Source organism: Gorilla gorilla, chromosome 8, assembly GCF_029281585.2.
Source record: "Gorilla gorilla gorilla isolate KB3781 chromosome 8, NHGRI_mGorGor1-v2.1_pri, whole genome shotgun sequence".
Classification (NCBI taxonomy): domain Eukaryota; kingdom Metazoa; phylum Chordata; class Mammalia; order Primates; family Hominidae; genus Gorilla; species Gorilla gorilla.
The window spans coordinates 39,420,609-39,442,041 of NC_073232.2; the positions used below are offsets into that span (position 1 = coordinate 39,420,609).

General features: G+C 40.0%; 1 protein-coding gene across 1 annotated transcript in view; it reads right to left on the bottom strand.

Moving 5' to 3' along the window:
• The window catches only part of LRMDA (leucine rich melanocyte differentiation associated), a 1,137,335-nt gene that overhangs the window by 234,354 nt on the left and 881,548 nt on the right, over positions 1-21,433 (bottom strand). The window contains exon 6 of the mRNA XM_063709979.1: positions 6,575-6,659. Within this exon, the coding sequence (XP_063566049.1) occupies positions 6,575-6,659 (85 nt within the window). The remainder of the gene's footprint in view (positions 1-6,574; positions 6,660-21,433) is intronic.

A 21,433-nucleotide genomic window follows, 5' to 3' on the forward strand; every position in this document is an offset into this window, starting at 1 on the left:
CAAGTGATCCACCTGCATCAGCCTCCCAAAGTGCTGGGATTACAGGCGTGAGTCACGGCACCTGGCCTCATGTTTATAAATGGTCAGTGATAAGCAAGAGGCAGTAGGCAAAAGATTCCTTGATGCTAAGCTATTAAGCTGGCCTAAATAAATGCATCTATTTTCCTGAGTCTTTGCTATTGTTTTCTGTAGATTTTGTTTATAATGATCAGACCTACTTAGCTTTCACATTCCCTGTGGCTGACATGAAAAGATAGTAGAAATCTAAAAATGAAAAACTAAAAGTTGGCTAAAAGAGACATACTGCCTCTGACAGGGCTCAGAACACAATACCCCAAATTGTGGCACCTTGACGTGCTGAGTGCTTTGAAACAAAAGACACTGGAAGGGCCTCAGAATCAAGGTCTCTCTGGCCTTCTCTTACCTGCTCCCTCATCCCTCTGTCTCTGCCCTGCAGTGAGTTATAGAAACCAGAATTCCTCTTCCCTAAGTGGGGTCATCGAAACTAGAATCCTGTCCCTTAAAGCCAGCCATAAAACCTAGAAAGTTCACACTCTCTCTTCTCCTTTGAAGACTCTCATTTCAGAGGGTCCTGTCCTATAACCAGGGGAAGGAATGCTACATAGAGAGGCCAGGAAGAATCTGAAGACACAGGCCTTGCTAGGTTTCCCCTCAGTCTATTACCATTAGATCATACCCTTTGTCTAACCATGTTTCTACACAGCTGTCCACTCTTCATCAACATAAGCATAAAACTAGTTTTCCCTTTCATTTCTAAAGGCCCCCCCATCTCAGAAAACTTTGATTAAGTAAATTTCTTATCCTCTTCTGTTGTTAACCTGTCTTTTGTTATGGGCTGTGACCCTTATAATGGATGAGGAAAAGTGTCCCATCATTCTGCCCCTGCACCTCCGAATCCTATAAGCCCAAAACAAATTGTGAGCAATAGTTTAGTCATCAAGTAACTTCCTTTTGAGCCCTCCTGAAAGCATTATGCTTGTTGGCATGAAGTTTTTCTGGCCAACATCTCCCCATCCCAAACATTTTTGTCTACATTGCTACCTCTTCACATACAGACATTTAAATTTCCTTTTATTCACTTTCACTTCGGCGATTTAATGAGTTGAAGCAAAACACTCTGTATTTATGGCTTCTGTGGAAACGTATTTTATGATATCTCAGGCTAAAAGTGTTTTAAATAATTTTAAAAAACACAGTTTTTCTTTCGGTCTTTTTCTTCTTTTTTGGATGGCATACATTGAGCTGCTTCATGGAGATATACAGAAAAATCAATTGCTAAGCATAAAATGCAACTCACATTAAGGAAACTGCAAATGATAACTAATTATGATAAGTTGCTATATAAATTACTTTGTGACAGTCCCAGCAATCAATTTCAAACACAAATAGACCAAGTCCCTGGTTGGAGAGGAAGATGAGTACCTAACAACTGTGTCAATAAAAATAATGGCAAGATTGCCAACAATAGTCAAAGTAGAAAGGTTATCATCTCTAAGCAAGTTTCACAGCAAATTTCCTCTTCATTTTTTTTCTTTTCGCTTTCTTTCTTTTACACATTTCAAGTCCAATGTTTAATATGGCAAGCTAACTATGGCATATCTTCAAGACTATAGTATAAGCATCAGGAAATAAATAATTCAGGGACATTCACTAGGCTTGCAATTATCTTGCAAAATGTGCATGCGGACAAGTTGAAATGAGATCCTCCACGTGATAGCTATTGGCAAGGCAGGGTTATGGTAGATGTGCTGGATTATCTGTTTTAGCATTACCACCATCTGCTTTCTTCTAAGGTTTTCTCTGTAGCTTCGAGGGAGAACTGAAAACTACATCGGAGAATCGCCTTCAGTGAATCAGCCTAGGTTAGAGTTGGGCCAAAGAGAGATGCTGGAGTATGATGTGGAAATCTAGAGAGATGGAGGAGCAGGGCAACGCATGGATAACAGCAATGACTGAAACAGTCTCCAGATGAACATGAGAATCCCCGCACTGGTGCTTCAGATAGAGAAAGTCAGTGAGAGACACCCAGATGTTCCTGTGATCCAAGAAACTTTCCAGCAAGCTCCTGATAATCACTGGTTCAGTGCTGAGGTTGAGACTCTGGGTGGTGGCAGCACCTCTAACTCCTTCCATTAAAACTCTTCATTACTGGAATACATACAGTGCCTTCTATTTTCCCTGTCTGAATCCAGACTGACATGGAGCATTCTCCCTTTTTGTTTTCAAACTTTCTCCACTCCTGATTTTATTGTTCTGTAATTTAAAAATACAGAATGGCAGGGCAGGAGTAATGCAATTCTTTTGACAGAGGCAGGCAAGTGGGATGCTGTAGCTCCTAGCAGCCTTAGCACAGGCTTTGGAAATGCATGGCAGTGGTGAACATTTCCAGGCCATGCCTCTCCCTCTACTTTTTCTACTCTTCCTTCCAGCTCAAGGCCACAGTTAGTCCTACCTACACTTGCTTCATACGCACTGGGTAAAGGACAAAGGTCAGGGGGACCTGAGAATTAAGGGCACAGGGCTTTGATTTTGTTTCCCTTGCCCGTTGGTGAGTTGCTCCATCATCCCCAGCAATTCTTGATGTCTCCCTCTGTTAAATGGGAAAAATATTTGCACTCCTCTCTTTACAGGGTTACCCTGAGGATGATATAGTTTACATTCTAAATAGAAATGTTTTCCCCAAAAGACACAATGCCCTGTACAAATGTGAATTCTACTTCTAAGAGCTACCAGATAAAGAACGGCAATACCTGGCATGCTGGGGCATGTCCTGTACTCATAATATATTTAAAGGGACATTTCTCCAACAGATATTTTAGCGCTCCTCATAACATGGACACAGCCAAGGACACAATATGTAGATTGCCACGAGGGAACAACTGAGATTACTGACACATTCCCATGTCCTCCTCATTCCAAAGATATGCTCCAACCCAGGGCAGCATTCTCAGAAAGAATTCAGGTGGATCATTCTAAATCCATGTGTGTACCACAATCTGTATCTTACTGAGAGTCTGACCCCTTCCTTGAGAGTTTCTGTTCTAGTAAAATAATTCCATCAGTTACTTCAATTCATCCTATTCCCTTTCCTACCGTCAAACCGCCTATGCTTGAAAACTACAACATTAAAATAATCAACTATTTAGAAGTTAGGCTTTGTGACTAAATGCTTTCTGGTAATGAATCAACACATATGACACCCATCCCTGATGGTTTGGGTTTATGAAAGCAACAGAATTGAGGTCTGAGGTCCACACAGCTGGACCTTTCCCTTTAGTGTGTTCACCCCCAAAGGAAGCAGGGTCTCCTTTCTCACATGCAATCAAGTTACCTCTCAGAGGTGACTAAGATACTCACCCTTTCCCTGGGTTTCTATTACTCAGCCTTTACTGAACAAATATATATGGAGCACCATTTAGGTAGGAGGCCCTGTGCCAGGCATTGCAGATAAAGTGGTGAACATATGTAATCACAACCACTCTTCCCAACAGCTTATGGCCTATCTAGGAAGATAGTCCCTGAACAGGGAACACTGGCCTATTATAAGTGTGTAGGGGGTATCAGGCAAGTTTCCTTTGGAGCTGTGATATGTAAGCTGATACCTGAAGAATGGGCAGTGTCACTGATGTCAAAGAGAAGATGAGGCTGGGCGTGGTGGCTCACACCTGTAGTCCCAGCACTTTGGGAGGCCGAGGCAGGTGAATCACGAGGTCAGGAGTTTGAGACCAGCCTGGCCAACATGGTGAAACCCTGTCTCTACTAAAGATACAAAAAATTAGCCAGGCATGGTGGCACACACCTGTAATCCCAGCTACTCAGGAGGCTGAGGCAGGAGAATCGCTTGAACCCAGGAGGCGGAGGTTGCAGTGAGCTAAGATTGTGCCATTGCACTCCAGCCTAGGTGACAGGGTGAGGCTCCATCTCAAAAAAAAAAAAAAAAAAAAAAGGATGATTTGGACTTACTGCTGCCTCTCAGGGAGTTTTCATTTATGAGGAGTTTAAGACACACATAACCTGACCTCTATCACACAAAGTAGAATATGAACAATTGCACCTAGAAGATAGAAACAAATATCAGACATACCTATAGAAAGAAGAAAATCAACATAACTCAGATCAGTAAAAGTTTCATGCAGGAAGCAAAATACGACATGTTACTATCCCTGTGATATATGGATTATCTACAAGCAACAGATGGAAAAATTGAGTCCCAGTTCTCCTGATCATTATTCTAAGCCCGGACTTCCTTTGCATTTGAATCTACAGTTTTTAGGACATGAATCTTGGACCTATCATACTTGACATTGGAAGTTACATAAAAGGACAAGTAAAGGGAAAATGGCATGTACAGAAAAATAGCAATTTGCACATGAACTACTGCCCGCCAGTTTTTGTAGTTGTTGGTGTGGAAGGAAAACAGATTGGGAACTCAATGAATAAAAAATTATTTGCAAATAGAACTTCCACTGAGGATTGTATAGACAAAAGTTTCAGACATCATGGAGAATTTCACTTGAGAAAGAATTGATGTAATTTGTCCTCACACCATGAAATGTCCCCTTCTGCATAAATGTTTGTAAGCTGTTTGCATGAAGGTATTAACAAATGACATTCAAATGTTTTCGTGATTTACATGATCAGAAACTTGAAATAATTCTTTTAAATATTAAAAAAATGAGATAGTATTAAGTGGTTTCATTTTAGTGCCAAAAAATAATGGCTTTCTCACTTGGGGAAAGCCAAGTTGGTTCAAGCCAAATTGGTTTATGCTAAGCTGAAATATATTAGTCTCACCTTTCTCCTACATAGATCAGTTCAATAATCCAGCTTTAATGAACTTCTTCGGTCTTCTCTGTATTGGTCTCCTTATGGCCATCAGCCCAAAGAACATCATTTTATGATGTGGACTTGCTTTTATCAACAACCAAGTCAGCACTGGTCAGGCAACCAACGTGTTAAATGTGTAGGGATTTTCTTCAGTAAAATTGAGATGTCTGTGTTGGCTTCCTTTAAATAACGTCTTTACATTTCTCTCATTGATGTTAAGCCCTGATGTCATCCAAGAGCACTTATTTGCACTCTAACTACTTTAGGCATTTTTCCATATTCCAAATATTACTCCAAATATTTTAAAACTATATTGTGTTATATTTCCTTTCTTCAAGTCTCAGATTTTTTATATTACTGTTAAAAATGACAGATGATATTTGCCCTATTCCTAATGATTATCATCTATCTGATCATATCTCCCCATTGTGAAATCTCAATTTCAGGGCCAGATAAACTTTACAAGTGGCTGTGAGGTTTCTGAGACTTCAGTTTCTATGCAACTTATTCAATAGACTCTAAAGTAAAAATACCCTTATTCAAATACAAGAAACCAATAAATAAACACATGAGGATATGAGGCTAATTTAAGGGTTAATTTGTTGCTCCATCTAGATGTGATGTTATTTTAGGGAAATTCCCCCAAAAACAGTCTCGAAAGGGATGTATGCTTAAGACCTTCAAAAGGACATTCAGTGAAAGAGACCTGTTCATGCCCCTCAAAACATAGCAGGTTGACAGCTGCTTATTCTCCCTGACTTTGAGCAAAATTGATTTTTCACAAAATTAACTAAAGTATATTTAAATGTAGAAAAGTTCTATTGATGCCCAAACACCAAACAGGCAACACAGGTCCAAGCCACAGACATCGGAAATCCTGCACTACTCTCTTCTTCGTTTCCTGCAGAATACAAGTATCCCATTTGCCCAGAGCCCAGACGGTGACTTAGAGGGTCAGATTCACTACTTTCTGAGCATCGCCACAGCCTGTTCTTCCACCTGCTCATCCTGCAATGCTGCTGGGATGACAATGCTAGAATAGCCCCTGTTCACTTTCACCTTTACATGTACAAGTGGAATTTCCTTCTTGGGGAAACAATATTTAAAACAGCCAACTTAGGGATAAGACATTTTCAAATGATATTTCATGTCAGTGTTCTGTCTGCTTTTGAAGCTGAAGACTCTAGAGATGGCAACAGACATGCAAGGCTTTGGAAAAACTGAGTAAACCAAATTAATATTTTGAAAATAAGAGAATTCAGCAAAAACTGCACATGGCTTCTCTCAATGTTGCCAGGCAAATTGGAATTCCTTTTAGTTATAACATAGAGTTCATTCATTTTGAAATTATAGATGTTAATTGTTATATTCTCAAACAATGATACTTTTATAAATGTTAGTGAGTTTCCCAATTTCTCTCCATCACTAATACTGGAGTTAACATCTTCTTGATAATTTTTAAGTACTCTAATCTCTTTATTTAAAGAACAATATCACAAAATTATATTATACCATAGATTTATTTGCCTCCTGAGTAGACTGCTACTAAATTCTGTTTAATACGGGTTAAAATCACTACGTGTGACAGGTATGGTTTTCTCATCAAGGACTTAAAAAGCACTGTGTTCTTTCTAAAGTGCCGAGGCAGCAGTAATGAGCCAGAGCTCTGCACAGCCAAGTGTCCCTCCCTGCACCCACTGAGAGCAATAAAAAGCTGAGTTCCAACCTTGGTGACTGGTGAGTTCCCTGGAAGCAGAAGGCAAGGGCGTGTAGTGGTGCTCCGGGGAGCTGGCAACGTCCTCACTGGAAGCCTGTGTGACAAAAGCAAAGTCAACATGAAGCAACACCAAACACCAAATACCAAATACCCTCATTTACCAGACCTGTCTCCTTGGGATCTGAGCTTGGAGAAAATATTATTCACCAAGATACTTCTTAGGAAGCAAGAGCTGTTTTTGTTGAGATAATATTCTGGTAAGTGTTGGGTAAGATCCAAAGCTTTGAGGGGCCTCAGTACATATGGAATAGCTCTAAGAAAAGGGGGCAGTTTATGTGCTGAAATGAAAGGCGAGGGAGGAGGAAAAAGAGAGAGGCAAAAGACAGGAAAAGTTAAAGGCTTAGATTTCTATCAGGCCTTCACCCAGTAATTCCCACAAAGTAAAGGCTGGCTATGAGCAGATTTCTTTGGATACTAGTGAAGAGGTTAAGCTCTGCCCCCAGGATAAATGGGGAAAACCAGGGCTGACTTCCATGAGCCCAGCGGCATCAAAGACTTGGCAGAATGAAGTCACCATAGGAAAGGATATAAATTGTCTTGTGCTGTGTACTGGGGATTCTGGCTCAGTTTAACAACAGCAGTGAGAAATACGTCTGAAATTTGGATTTGGGATGTAGTGGTTATCAACAAATGTGTCACTCCAAGGCCTAAAAGAAAATAACATAACATACATCTAGGATGATGCTTTTTCACTGTACGCAGACAACTCTTTAACCATAGAACTGTGTCCAAGATGGCCCAGGCTGCTAAGGCTGTCTTTTCAGAACCCAACATCCTTGTGAGCTAAAGCCAAAAGAAAGTACTTCAGCTTGGGGTCAGCTATCACTCAGAACCAATGGCCAGTATGCCACACTCACAGTGTAGCTGCTAGTAGCAAGAAGCATTACCGCTGTAACTCTTAACTGAGATTCCTAAATCAAATGTAGCTTTTTTTTTAATATCCCAAAAAGAACATCTGCTAGGATCAAAATGAGAAGCTTACAATCTTTCCAAGCTTCATGAAAAAGTAAATTTCATTAATGCTACATTTTTCTTTCCGGAGCGGGAAATACATTCTATGGGATATATTTGCCCTCCTAAAAGCAGGCCTTTTCTCTAAAGAGATTACCTATATTATAGGAATCAAAACTAAATAGGAGATTAGACCTACTTGCTAGAAAAACCCTTTAAATTTCATTTCTGACATTTGAGACGTTTGACTAAGCGGCTTTCAGTGGAGACTTACAGGAAGAGTGTGAGTGGAGCAAAATCAGAAGCTCTGTCCCTAGGTAGAAAACAGTTTTCAGGTAGCATTTCTTCACTCCAGCTCCAAGGCAAATATATGGTGTTTAAATTTGGATCCAAGGCTATTGGGTCCACAAAAATAAAAGCTTAGCCACCAAGAAAAACGTGTTTTAAAGTAGGTAAGACTTTTCCACTTTTTAGCACACTGCAAGAATGTGGAGCCCAAAATTATTAAAAATCAAATACTACAGTCACCAAGTGTCTCTCTATTGGGTATTCAAGGTCTCCTGTAATTTCTACCTGATGAATGAAACATGAGGATAGTGTCCTAAATAGGGCATCTATTTAATGCTTGAGGCAGGACATATGCAGTGAGGGTACAGGGGTCATCCTCCCTAGATCTATCATACTTCCTCCATAGGAAGCCATAGCTGTCAATATTTCTGCTCCATCTCATTGCTAAAAAAAAGACCCAAAAATCCAACAGGAGTTTTAGTTTGTTGTGTTGTGATATTTCTTAGAACTTTTAATCTCGATTTGGGCTGTTGACAATTTGATGACAGCTTTTTTCTACAATTACTGGAACAAATGCTACCTTTTCAGAAACATCTCTGACTGTGCTACACATTAGAATTCTGTAACCAAGCGTAAAAGAGATATTTAGTTTTGTTTCGTACTGTAGGTAGAGCAAAAAATGGTGTGGCTTCTGTTGTTTTGCAGTCATCATTCTATGACCAGCACTTAATTACTTTCCTGCTCAGTGTCCGTTGATAAACTCACATCATGGAAAATAATCCAGGAAAGAATGATTTTGCAAACTATGCCTTTTGGTGGGACTTCTGTGGCTGGATGTTTAGGAAAACAACTACAAATCAATGATCCAACCACCAGCTCTTTGACTTGGCTTTTTTCAAAATGAAGCCCTTGTGATCCTTTCAACAGTGATGTTCACACTGGTTCTCTGAACCTTAGGATTAGACGTACAATTCAGAAAGACACAATTATCATAGGAAAGAAGTGGACAAGAAAATGTCTTAAATTTATACTGTATCTGCCAAAGAATAAAGAACTTGCCTTGAAACTGAGGCAGCACACCCATCGTATATTGAGTATGCAGTAATAGAAAATTTAAATAATGTTTTCTTTTACCTGGGTTAAGAAGATATGACTAAAATGAGAATAAGCAAATTTGAGTAAATATGAATCTTCAAGACTATAAAGACTCTTAAATCTTTGAATCCTTGGCAAATGTGTTGTTGTTGTTGTTGTTGAGACAGAATCTCACTCTGTTGCCCAGGCTGGAATACAGCGGCACGATCTCAACTCACTGCAACCGCTGCCTCCCTGGTTCAAGCAATTCTCATGCCTCAGCCTCCCAAGTAGCTGGGATTACAGGCACGTGCCATCACATCCAGCTAATTTTTGCATTTTTAGTAGAGACGGGGTTTTGCCATGTTGCCCAGGCTGGTCTCCAACTCCTGGCCTCAGGTGATCCACCTGTCTCGACCTCCAAAAGTGCTGGGATTACAGGCATGAGCCACCGTGCCTGGCTCTTGCCACATTTTCTAAATGCCTATGGCAAGGAATTATAGTTTTACATTTTACTTTTTAAATTCTCCTGTCAGGAAATATTTGCAACATCTACAATAAATTATTAGTATCCAAATTTAAAAAAAAAGAATGTCTTTAAATCAATAGAAAAATAGACAAAGGAAATGTCTGGAAATTCAAAGATGAGAAAACCTGAACAGTCAATAAACATAAGAGAAGTTGCGGAAATGTACTAGGACTAAGGGCAATGCAAATTAAAACAAGATAAGATTTTTCCACTCATCATATTGACAAACTTTTAAGTCTCACAATAGCAAGTACTAGTGAGAACAAAGGAAAAAGAAACTGTTATCTTCTCATTCCTTGCTAGTGGGAATGTACATTCGTTCAACTACTTTAAAGAGTAACTTAGCAATCTCTAATAAAATTGAAAATTGGTGCAGCAATTTCACTTAAAATATATACTCTACAGAAAATCTCACACAGGTCTGCAAATTGAGACACAAAACAATGTTTATTGCAGCATTATTTATAACAGAAGAAATTGGAATTAACTCAAATGTCTGTCGATGAGGAAAATAAATAAAAATAATGTTGTATATCAGTAAGACAGAATAATATTTAGTATTTAAGAGAAAAAAACTTGATTTTTATATCTTGCTTTGAATAGGCCTAAAAATTTAATACAGAGCGGAAATGCAAGTTGCAAAATGATAAATGTAATATAATATTTATGGAAATATAAAATTTGTTGATTTCATGTATGCATGGAAACACCTAAAAATTATTTTTAAATGTACGCTAAATTCATGAAAATGTTTGCTTCTGCCAAGGGGCAGTGTAGTAGGACTGGGGCTAGTGTGATGTGGAGAGAGAGGAACTTCAGCTGTATATATGATGTTCTTTCTTTCATTTAAAGAAGACTTAAAACAAATGTCAAAATATTAGAAACCACAAATTCTGGATGATCTCTACATGTGTTCATTATTTTTAAAAGTTTTCTACATTTTGGAATTTCTCAGACTTAAGCCTGAAATTTTTTTAAAAACACCAAAAGGCCCTATTTCTTTTCTAATCCATGCACTCCTATATTGACATGAACCCATAATGAGAGAAAAATTCCTGTAACAATTCTCTAGTACTTGTATAACATGGATGAATGCCACCTCTGATTGACTTTTTGTGATGAAATATCCCATTTCTGTTTCTTCTAGAGCTACTGAGGATGAGCTCTAGAATAGAAAAAAGCAGATGATGGTAAATATGTATCCCCTTCCCCCGCAAGGCTTGAAACACTCATTCTGGCCGTATAAGTCCTTCTGCTGAAGATACATCAAAGCATTCTGAAGGTTACTTGATTCTTCTCCTGCTCACGATCAAAAAGTTACTAATAATTTTTAAAACTCACATCAATAAAGGCAGTAGCCACTAATATACTGCACTCTGCAATATCCATAATGGAAAGAAGGAAGGTAGAACTTTGGCAACCCGCTTGGAAAAGATTCAATGCACATACAGTGTATTCTACAACAGACGTGCAAAGCGAGAATTTCACTCGGTGATTACCGAAACTGATAAATGCGTAAAATTCAAGCCCCTTTCCAATAGGTGCATTCAATGAAAAACTATAGTCCAGTGGATATCTCTGAATGTCCTGGATGCACTGAAAGAACTTGATACAGACCACAGGAGGAGAGATTTGGCAGACTTCAAAACAAGAAGGGGGCAGCTACAAAGTTGTTTAATAGCCATAAATCTCCCACTATTTTTCACAAAATACCGTCTAAGACCACAGCTCCACAACTCATTCCCCATCACTCAGCTCAAGTGGAGTGCTTTGGCATGCTCGCTCACCCTTAAATCATACACCACAGAAAGTGATCCCGGGTCTGGGAAATATGTCAGCCTCTTTCAAGCAAAAGCAATCTTCACTTTTCATCACAATTCATTCCCTGAAACCATGGTATAAAGCTGACTCTTCTAAAAACATTTATTTTCTCTCATAAGAAAAAGCATCACTCATTTAGTTATCAAGTATTTAATAACCACCTACTATATGCCAGGCCCTGTGCTAAGAATACCAAGAAAAATAAAATGAGAACATTGGTTGCATTGCTGGGTCATAAAAAAAAAAAACTATGATTAATAGTGGTTATGAAGAGCCACCAACTCATAGTGTGTCCCTCACACTCCCATATTCTGGATCATTACAGAATGTTGTCCCTGACTTTGATTATGACATCTAAACACCTATAACAGTAGTTACGCCCTTACTCATTTCTCACTCATACTAACAGAGAGCTTTGGAGATTAACTATATTAACCTTCCGAAATTAATTATACAATTAACCCTTGTGCTCAACATACTGCCAAAAAATACAGGAAGAAGTCAATTCATGATAATAGGATGGGTAAAACATTTTAAAGTCAAAGATAAAACTACATACCATGGGCTGGGCGCAGTGGCTCATGCCTGTAATCCCAGCACTTTGGGAGGCCGAGGCGGGTGGATCACGAGGTCAGGAGATCGAGACCATCCTGGTGAACATGGTGAAACCCCATCTCCACTAAAAATACAAAAACTTCTCCGGGCATGGTGGCGGGTGCCTGTAGTCCCAGCTATTCTGGAGGCTAAGGCAGGAGAATGGCATGAGCCCAGGAGGCGGAGCTTGCAGTGAGCTGAGATCATGCCACTGCACTCCAGCCTGGGCGACAGAGCGAAACTCTGTCTCAAAAAAAAAAAAAAAAAAAAAAAAACACAAAACTACATACCATGATTGTAATTCAACACGAAAGTGTGGGCCACATTGCCAGAATCCAAAAGTAAAGACTTGCCATCTTCTGAAGGATTAAGTTAGAGAAACTAAAGAACCAGGTAGAAGGCTGAAGCTTCCCACCCCTCTCACAGATTAAGGTACCATGCCTTTCAGTAAAGCAAGAGAGAAGGTGTCACTAACAGACAGATTAAGTTGGGAATAATAGACAGGTTTGAAAGCAGGAACAGCCATATCCTGTCTAGCTAGAGCCAGAAGCCAAGAAATTGGGAGGAAAACAAAAGGCAAGGTAGGGATGAGGGTGAGTCTAGAACCAAGAGACCAAGAAAAAGATCCCAATGAGAAGAGGTCAGAGTCTGGGCAAAAGCTGAGCATGAAGCTGAGCGAGGGAGCTGAAGGGTAATTCAAGTAAGAAGCTGGTCACAGCAGAGGCTGGTGGGGAGGGGAGGATTATGTCAAAAACCTCTCTGGAATAAGAAAGCCTTTTGAAGGCAATGGCCCGGAGCTTCCCATTTGTTTCTATCTGATCTACAGGGGGCCCAGTTCTGCCAGTGCCCACAGTGGCATCTGGCCCAGAGTAGTAGTTCACAAATATTTATGAAAGGCAGGGAAGGAAAAAGAAAAGGAGGGAGGGAGGAGGAGAACTACGAAAGGAAAAAAGGAAGGAAGGGCTGTGGCTTGGGCATTTTATGGGCTATTACATAACTAATTCAATCACAGAATGTAAGAGTTGTTAAAGATCTTACAAATCATCTAGAGCAGTGGTTCCAAAATATTTTTAGCAGACACTTATATAACAGAAGAAAAAAATAAAACCATCTAAATATTGGACATTATAGAAGTGATCATAATTTCTTTTGGTAACCTAATACAACTGTAAGTACAAAGGAGAGAGAAATATGCAAAGATATTAATTACCTAGCATTAAGTCAACATGGTAAACATTAAAATAATACATAGGTTGTGGTTTTTAACTACATAAAATTAGGAATAAGTAGTAGTTAATAAGTAAAGATAGAAAGATTTTTGGGCCAGGCACGGTGGCTCACACCCGTAATCCCAGCACTTTGGGAGGCTGAGGCAGGTGGATCACCTGAGGTCAGGAGTCTGAGATCCACCTGACCAATATGGTGAAATCTTGTCTCTACTAAAAGTACAAAAATTAGCCGGGTGTGGTGGCGGGCACCTGTAGTTCCAGCTACTTGGTAGGCTAAGACAGGAGAATTGCCTGAACCCGGGAGGCAGAGGTTGCAGTGAGCTGAGAATGTGCCACTGCACTCCAGCCTGGGTGACAGAGAGAGACTCCATCTCAAAAACTAAATAAATAAATTTTTGCTAGCAATGTGATTAAGGATGGTTGGAGTTGTAAACTTTATTTAACATATACTTACTTCTTATAATTTACAATATTTAGAATTTAAAACACTACTCATATACAATGGCTGATACGAAATAATGCCTAGTCCATCAAATATTTTTCAATCTGTCCTATCAGAGATTGAGGAGAGATGAAAAAAGAGAAGGGAGGAAAAATACGAGTTGAGGAAAAAGAAGGAGATGGTAAAGAAAGGAGGCAAAGTGTGTGACAGGATTTAATATTTCTTGAATATATGGTAAATGCTAATGGTTATCCAATGTATGAGATATGTCCTATATTCCTCTCATTTGAAAAATGAAAAAAACTGACACTTAGGAAAGATCAGTAACATGTCCAAGGCTATCCAGTTCTAAAGTCCAGAGTGTGATTAGAAACCAAATCAGCCTGACTCCTAAAGCCCAAACTGTTTCCGTAGCCCCACACTCTCTCTGCATTGGAGCCCTCAGGTTTTCATGATGCTCTTCTCCTGACCATTACTCTATTCTCCCCTGCTTCACTGTCCACTGGGCACCTGTCTCTTTTGCAAGATGGTAGGGGCCAGTCCTAATTTGACAGTGAATGCCTTGCAGCACCTAACAGGACAACTTCTCAAAGCATTGAGACAAGATTATCAAATGAGAAGGAATTTACTAATAGCATGGGTAGTTTTAATAAGGGCAGAATATCCTATCTACAAACAAATAATTATCTTTATCCAAAGAAGTATGATGGAGCACAAATTAATAGTTTGCTGCTAATTAATTCTTGCTGAAGATTTAGTTTGTGTCATATATTCAAACATAGAATATAATCAGAATGTAATGTAATATAACCTCCAAGTAATGTGGGTGTGTGTACATCACATTTCTTGAGCATTAATTATATGCAGGCATTTTATAAACATTGTTTCATTTAACCCTCTCAATAGCCTTATAATGCAAGTGTCACAGGATCCTTAGGGTGTCAGTTTTCTAGTCAGAAATGTCTGTGGCCCGTGGCGCCTTTGCCTGAGTTTTGCTTAGCCTCACTGGGCTCATTCCACACACTTGGCCCAGCAGGCTGCGCTCAGCTGGCACTACCGGCCCAGATTCCACATCTGTCAAGGGTGAGCCAGGCATGGAGTGGCAAGGGGTGTGTGAGTGAGCACGGGGTTCGGCCACAGCGCACGGCCAGGTGTGCTGGCTGCGGTGGGGCAGGCAGTTCCAAGTGCCAGTACAGGCGCTGGCTCCAAGAGAGGCTGCATCTGGACCAGGCGTCCTGCAAGTAGCTTCCACCATGGGCACCAGGGAATGCTGTGGTGCCTGGAAGCTGGGAGACGCCAGGAACCACAGAGCCCTAAAGAGGGCGTCACAGCCCTGACTTGGAGAGCCCCTAGGTCTGGGCTCCCTGAAGGGCCGCAGCTCTTCTTCTTATTACCTGTAACGTGTTAGGCGGGGAGGCGTGTTTCAGCCCTGTTTGTGTTACATCTCTTTTAGTCTGGCCATTGGCGGATCTTGAGTTCCTGTCCTGCATCCAGGAAGAATGAGGTATGTGGACAACTGGAAGGTGAGCAACGCAGAGAGGAGCTTCACTGAGCAACAGAATAGCTCTCAGAAGACCCACAGTGTGTAGCTCCTTTCTGCAGGCAGGTCATTGGACTGGGGAGGGTGTCTATGGGCTCAAAGGGAGGAAGTGAGTGCTGATTGGTCCATGGGCTGCCATGGGCCAGCCGGAAAAAGCATCATAAATTCTCACTCCAGGAGGTGGACTCCACCCGGCACTGGCAGCCCGGCCCCCAGGCTTCAAGCCATCCCTGGCTTAAAGGTGGGGTTTCACTGGGCACCCACCCCCTTCCGCCCAGGGACCTGTCTGCCTTCCACATTGCCCAGGCTGTTCATGTTGAGGGGTGTCTACAGGCCCGCAGGGAGCTGCGCTCAGCACCCCCTGGGCTGCTTCCTGCGCTCACTGACGCCCAAAGTCTGGAAGGGGCCAAGGCAGCAGGGGGCGCTGGCGTGTGAGTGCCGCCCTGAGTGCACGCAAACGCAGCTGAGTCACGACAGCCCTCGGGCTTGGCCACAACTTTGCTCTGCACTGGAGTGGGCACCGGGAGCAGGGAGAGGCCCGGGAGCAGGGAGAGGCCCGGGAGCAGGAGCAGGCACTTCCAAGCCCGCTGGGGCAGGGGCTTCCCAGGCCCCTGAGAGCACAGGGATGCCAGGGTCCAGAGTGTGGCTGGGAGGCTGCAGCTGCACCCAGGAGTGCGGGCTCCCGCCCCGTCAACTGGGTAGGGGGTGGGGCTCTTGTCTGTTCCTGGCTCCCACCAGCCCTTACTGCCCCACTGAAGCTAACATCTTCGAAGCGGCTGCTCCAGACAGGCCGCCGCTGCCATCACAAGTACCATTAACATTACCACTTTATAGGTAAGGCAGTTGACATTTAGAGAGAGGTTATAGTACTAGTCCAAGAAAACCCAGCTAGTATGTGGAGACCGGAATTGAGAAATAACACAGCTCGATTCCATAGCCTGAATCCTAAGCACTGTACAATGAACTTGATGTTCAAAGGTGCCTGGCAAAGAAAACCCTCCTAGGCTTATTTAGTGCACATACAAAGGTAGGTAATATATTGGTAGTGAGATATGAATCAACTCATGGTAATATGCAACATGTTTTGTGGTGTGCTAAGTAAATAAAACTATCAACTTATTTAATAATACATGAAAGAATTAGCTGTGCAATGTAGACAAATTAGTGTTTCAGATCTCTTTGGCCTTTTGGGTTCAAATAACCAGTGGTGTGTAAGTGTTAACCTGTACTGGCTTACAAGAAGTAATTATTAAGGTTTCAGCAACTTTGGTCAGTTGTTAAACACAGGTATTATTTAAAATTATATACACTTAAACTTGAATAAATTACCTTATTTAACAAGACTCCTCACTTCTTAATTATTTTACAAACTTTTACTGTTATTTATGCTCTTGAAATTGAGTCTACTGAATTTGTATGATAAAAATACTATATAATGATGTGCAGTCACTTTCCAACTCTTCAGTGATGGCACTTTGTAGTTTGACATTGGCCACTGTGGGAGTATTTGCAGCAGAAACTGGCAAATGCTGCAAGTGAGAGCTTGATTCATTGGTGTGCTTATTTGCTAAACTTAAAGTGGTGGAGAAAATGTTAATGTTGCAGATAGAACCTAAAAGAATGTTGTGTGACTGGGCACGATGGCTCACACCTGTAATCCTAGTACTTTGGGAGGCCAAGGTAGGCAGATCACTTGAGCCCAGGAGTTGGAGACCAACCATGAGCAACATGGCAAAATTCCATCTCTTAAAAACAACAACAAAAAAAGGATGTTGTGTCGTAGCCTAATGGTAGCAAAATATTAACTTGTGCTCCATACTTCTTTGGCTAAATATAATTGCTTATTTATAGATAGGATGTTCTGCCTTTATAAAAATTACCCATGGTATTAGTATATTCCTTCTTATTTAATAATCTTTTCTTAATTCTTTGAGAAGTTGCTTTGTTGGGTATTGCAAGGCATTGTGAATAGCACAAAAAAATTGAAAAAATATTCTTCCAATATTCAAAAACTATTATCCAGTTCAGCAAAGTAGTTTCTTATGTCATTAACAAATGAGTAAAGTTCTGACATACTCATTAAGATAAAGGAATATCAAGTGGGAACTATAGTTGTTCATCAATTGCAACCACAGATATGAGATACAAGAGTTTGGCCAAAATCATTGAAAGTATCTGTGACAATTAAGTGATTGTATGGAATTTTTTATAAACAGTATTATATATTCAATTGTTATTTACATTTAATTGTGTTCTACACATCATTTATATAACTAAAATTGCAATATATTATATATGCATGTGTATACGCACACACTTTTTTTCCCAGAGACTTGGCTGTTAAGCATTTACCTACACACCACTACATATAACACTTTTCAACTAGCTTCTAAAGTATGTTTCAGGCAATGGAGAAAGGGCTATTTTATAGTCTAGAAATGGAAAGAACAGTAAGAAAAATAACTAAGCTTCAAGGACTCTGTTCTTGACTAATTCACAATTTGTATATTGTTTAACTCTCTGTTTTCTGTGCTCTGATGCCTTATTGATCAAGATTTAGAGCCAGGCTCCATCTTGGGCAATTAACTTAAACTCTTTAAGCCACATTTTGACTAACAGTGATAATGGTAATAATAGTCACAATCATGATAATGATAGTTTAAAAATGCTAACATTTATTAGCATTTTTAATTAGTACTTACTTTGTGTCGAGAACTGCGTTAAACACTTTCCATGTATTGATTTATTCAATCTTCACAAAGTTTCATGAGGAGTCACAACTCCTAGTTCTGTTTTACAGATGAGGAAGCCGAGGACCAGAGAAATTAAGTCCCCTGACAAAGCTCTCACTTAAGTTCTTGGGTAACTACTCCTTGGCAGAGCTGGGACACAAATCCAGGCAGTTTGCCTCCAGTTGCTGCTGTCTTGGCAATTACAATGTTATGCTGCCTCCCTTCCCAATAAAGGTAAATGTTAAATAAGGGTAAGAAACAACCATCTTAGCCACTGCTCATGGATGTTAGCTACGATTTATTCTTACTTCACTCTAATTTTGTTTAATATCTTATCTCTTCAACTGGACTTTAAGTTTCTTGAGAGGTAAAGCTAATGTTGTATAGCTTTTTCTGCCCTTCACAGTAGCCATGACAGAGACATGCCCATATTTCATAATTAAATAGGCACTATATGAATTAATTTTGCTTCTCACTTGTCAAGCAGAAGAGCACTACTGAGATCTCTTCTGGGAGCAAAAATTGTGAGATCCCTAGCTTCATTATAATCTGAATTCATCCATCAATTCACTGCATTATTGTGATGCTCCAACAACATTTAGATGGTCTCATCTAACTCAGACGAGAAGGCTACACGTGGCATATCTCAACTGGGTTTGTAGGACTGTCTTAAAAATGATATTATGTCATGGTAGTCCTAAAGGCTTGATTTATTTTGGCTTAAAAGAAGGAACTTGCCTCATGTGTCTCTTTTCCTCTCACGGAGGTTTTTTTTAAACTTGAGGGCTACGGGTCAAGTTCTGTCCTTGGAACCAAAGTACTTTTCCAAGATGAGTTGAAGCCAGCTCTGTCAAGCTAGGCCAGATCTGCTGTCAGTGCCTTTCCCAAATACATCAGACCCTCTGCTTGTAAAAATAAATTGATACCAATGCAAGAAATTTATTAGGAGATGACAGCCCAGTTCATAATGGAAATATGGAGAAAATATCATCCTTCAAAACTGACAGTTTATCCATCATGCCTCAGATTCCTGAGATATAAGCAGACACTGTCACATGCAATCCGCTGAGGACACATCTTGGATTTCCTTATGACAGGAAACTCTGAAATAATCCAGAAGTAGCGAAGGACTCGCACTGCCCTTAATGTGCTCAGCCATAAATTTTTAGCATTAGCAGGAGAAACATGTAGCCAAGGAAATGAATGATGGGGGAAATCAGGAGGCCTGGGATTCTCAAAGGCCTCTTCTTTTCTCTTGGGGATGATGAACTAGGGATAGGGGTCAGAGAGGGTTACTGCACCACCATGAGGGACATCAATACCCTGTTATGTGTAAGCAGAGCCAACAGGTGGCAGGGCACCACAGCATACATACCACAGTCTGCTCCGTGTGAGGTTTGGGGACCTGGTCATCTTGCCCTGCTAACTTTTCAACTGTGGCTATTTTGCTTAGCTTGTTATTTATATTAATAAACTTGAGACAATTTAAGAGGGCCATTTTAATTAGGAGTAAATGCAAGTATATTTGTGGGGATCACAAGAGGCCTGATCTTTGCAGGCTTAATGAGGCGACCTACCCAACCCCATATGAAATAATTGTGTATTGTATTAAAAGCCGCTTTGGAAAATATAATCGTGGTAGTAAATTGGAATGAAATGAACATGGTATTAAAGGGGGAAAAATATTTACTGCCAATTTTATGGGGCCTTAAAATATTTATGTTTTAAACTTGCATTCTTTGGAGATTCGCTGAGTGTTGCTAGAGCTGGGAAACTTTTTTAATGAGATACATGCATATTTTTCAAATTTACAGATCTTTTTTCACAAAAATAGAAAGTCATAAATGTGAAATGGAAACCTAAACAAGGCAAGTGCAGCCTTAATGGCCTTAGATTCTTAATTGACTCTTCATATTAGAAAAAAATTAAAAGCACAGGAAATTTCATTTAAATGTGAATAATATGCAAGGAACTTTTGTTTTATGTCAGTTTCTATCCAATTAAAGTAAAGAGCATTAGCATAAATGTGATAACCCAAATAAACTTGAGTTTTGCTGCATTTATGTTAAGTGGGCATGAATAGGATACGTGTGCATTCTTGGGTTACTTAAAAACAGAGTCAAATACTGGCTTTTGTTCTGCTTCCCAAATGAATCTCTAAGAACAGCAGGGAAATAAATTACATGTTGATCAAGTCTTTATTTCTTTATTCATAGGTACCAGTGGTTGAAAAAATTGCAAGTGGGTCTATAATTCTCAGACACTGAATCCCTCTTTAAATGCTCTCACTCTTTGCAAGAGGCAAATGAACTTCTAATTGTTCACATTTGTTTCAGCCAATCTTCCTGATTCCCTTTCTCATGAAAGACCTAAAACTCTGTTGACTTTACATGTCCAAATTAAATATATCTGTGTTTTCCTTTTGCTTTCAATAAGAGTGCATGCCAGCATGACTTAACATTCATCCAGAGTTTATTTCAATATTAGTTGAAAACAAGCCATTTTTCAGTTTAATGAATAGCATCAGTGTCTCCCTTTTAACCAAAAATATGGCCTTAAACTTGATGGATCTCACCAGAAGGCACGTTTTCAAATTATTTTTCTATTGGAGGTTATGAATATCGTTTCCCAAATTATTGTGACAGCTGTGAGGGGAAAGCCTGCATCACAGATACAGCAGCTTAGAAACAAAACTCAGACCTAACAAAATGGTAGTTTCCTTTGTGAAATGAGAAAAGGGGAATGGAAAAGGAAGCATGAACCGCATGGGAGGGAAAAAATACCTCTTTTGAGACTTATGCAACAGGAGAAGAGTCATGTAAAGGCCCTGAAATTCCCATACTTTTTTGTTACTACCATTTTTGTTTCCCAATCATTCTAAATTGGGAAGGTAAAGGCTGAGCATTACTGATTCAAAAAACCTCCAAGAGGACATCTGATATTTCTTCCTTATTAAGGATGATGGAGTGTAATTGATGTGCCTGGTGCCTGGCCAATTCCAACTTTTTTGAGAATGCCGCTTAATGTGCGGACATTATTTTTGGACTACTGAACGCCAGAAAATAATGAGCTGGCATTCAGCTTTGGTGAATAAGACCCTGAATTTTCATCTAAAAGCAGTTTTGAGTTATTGCTGTAGATAAGGTGTAACTGTGCAAGGGAATTTTATCCATGTTTCTCCCATGAATCATAAATGAGGAAAAAAATTACAGTCTAAATTGCACTTAAAAGGAATAAAGTCTTTTCATGTCATACATGATTTATCAAAATGATCTCATTTTAAGGGTACTGTGGTGTATCTTGATTAATCGCATTAGGAAGCGTGATGAATGGCCTCTTTAATGGTAACACAGGATTTATTGGCAGCATCCAGACTTGAACCAGAAGGGTAAGAAGTAAAACATACAACAGATAGCTAATGCAGATAGGATGTCAGTAATGCGCTGGCTTGTTGTAAAATTATACCAGGAGCCTTAGTTTCAGGAGCTTCTGAAACTGCCAGAGGGTGGACAGCAAACAAGTTTTGTACAGGACCTTGGGTGCCACCTCAAATCCAGTCTGACCCTCCCCTAACTTGTTGCAATGCAAGTAAAATCTCTCTGCTGGAC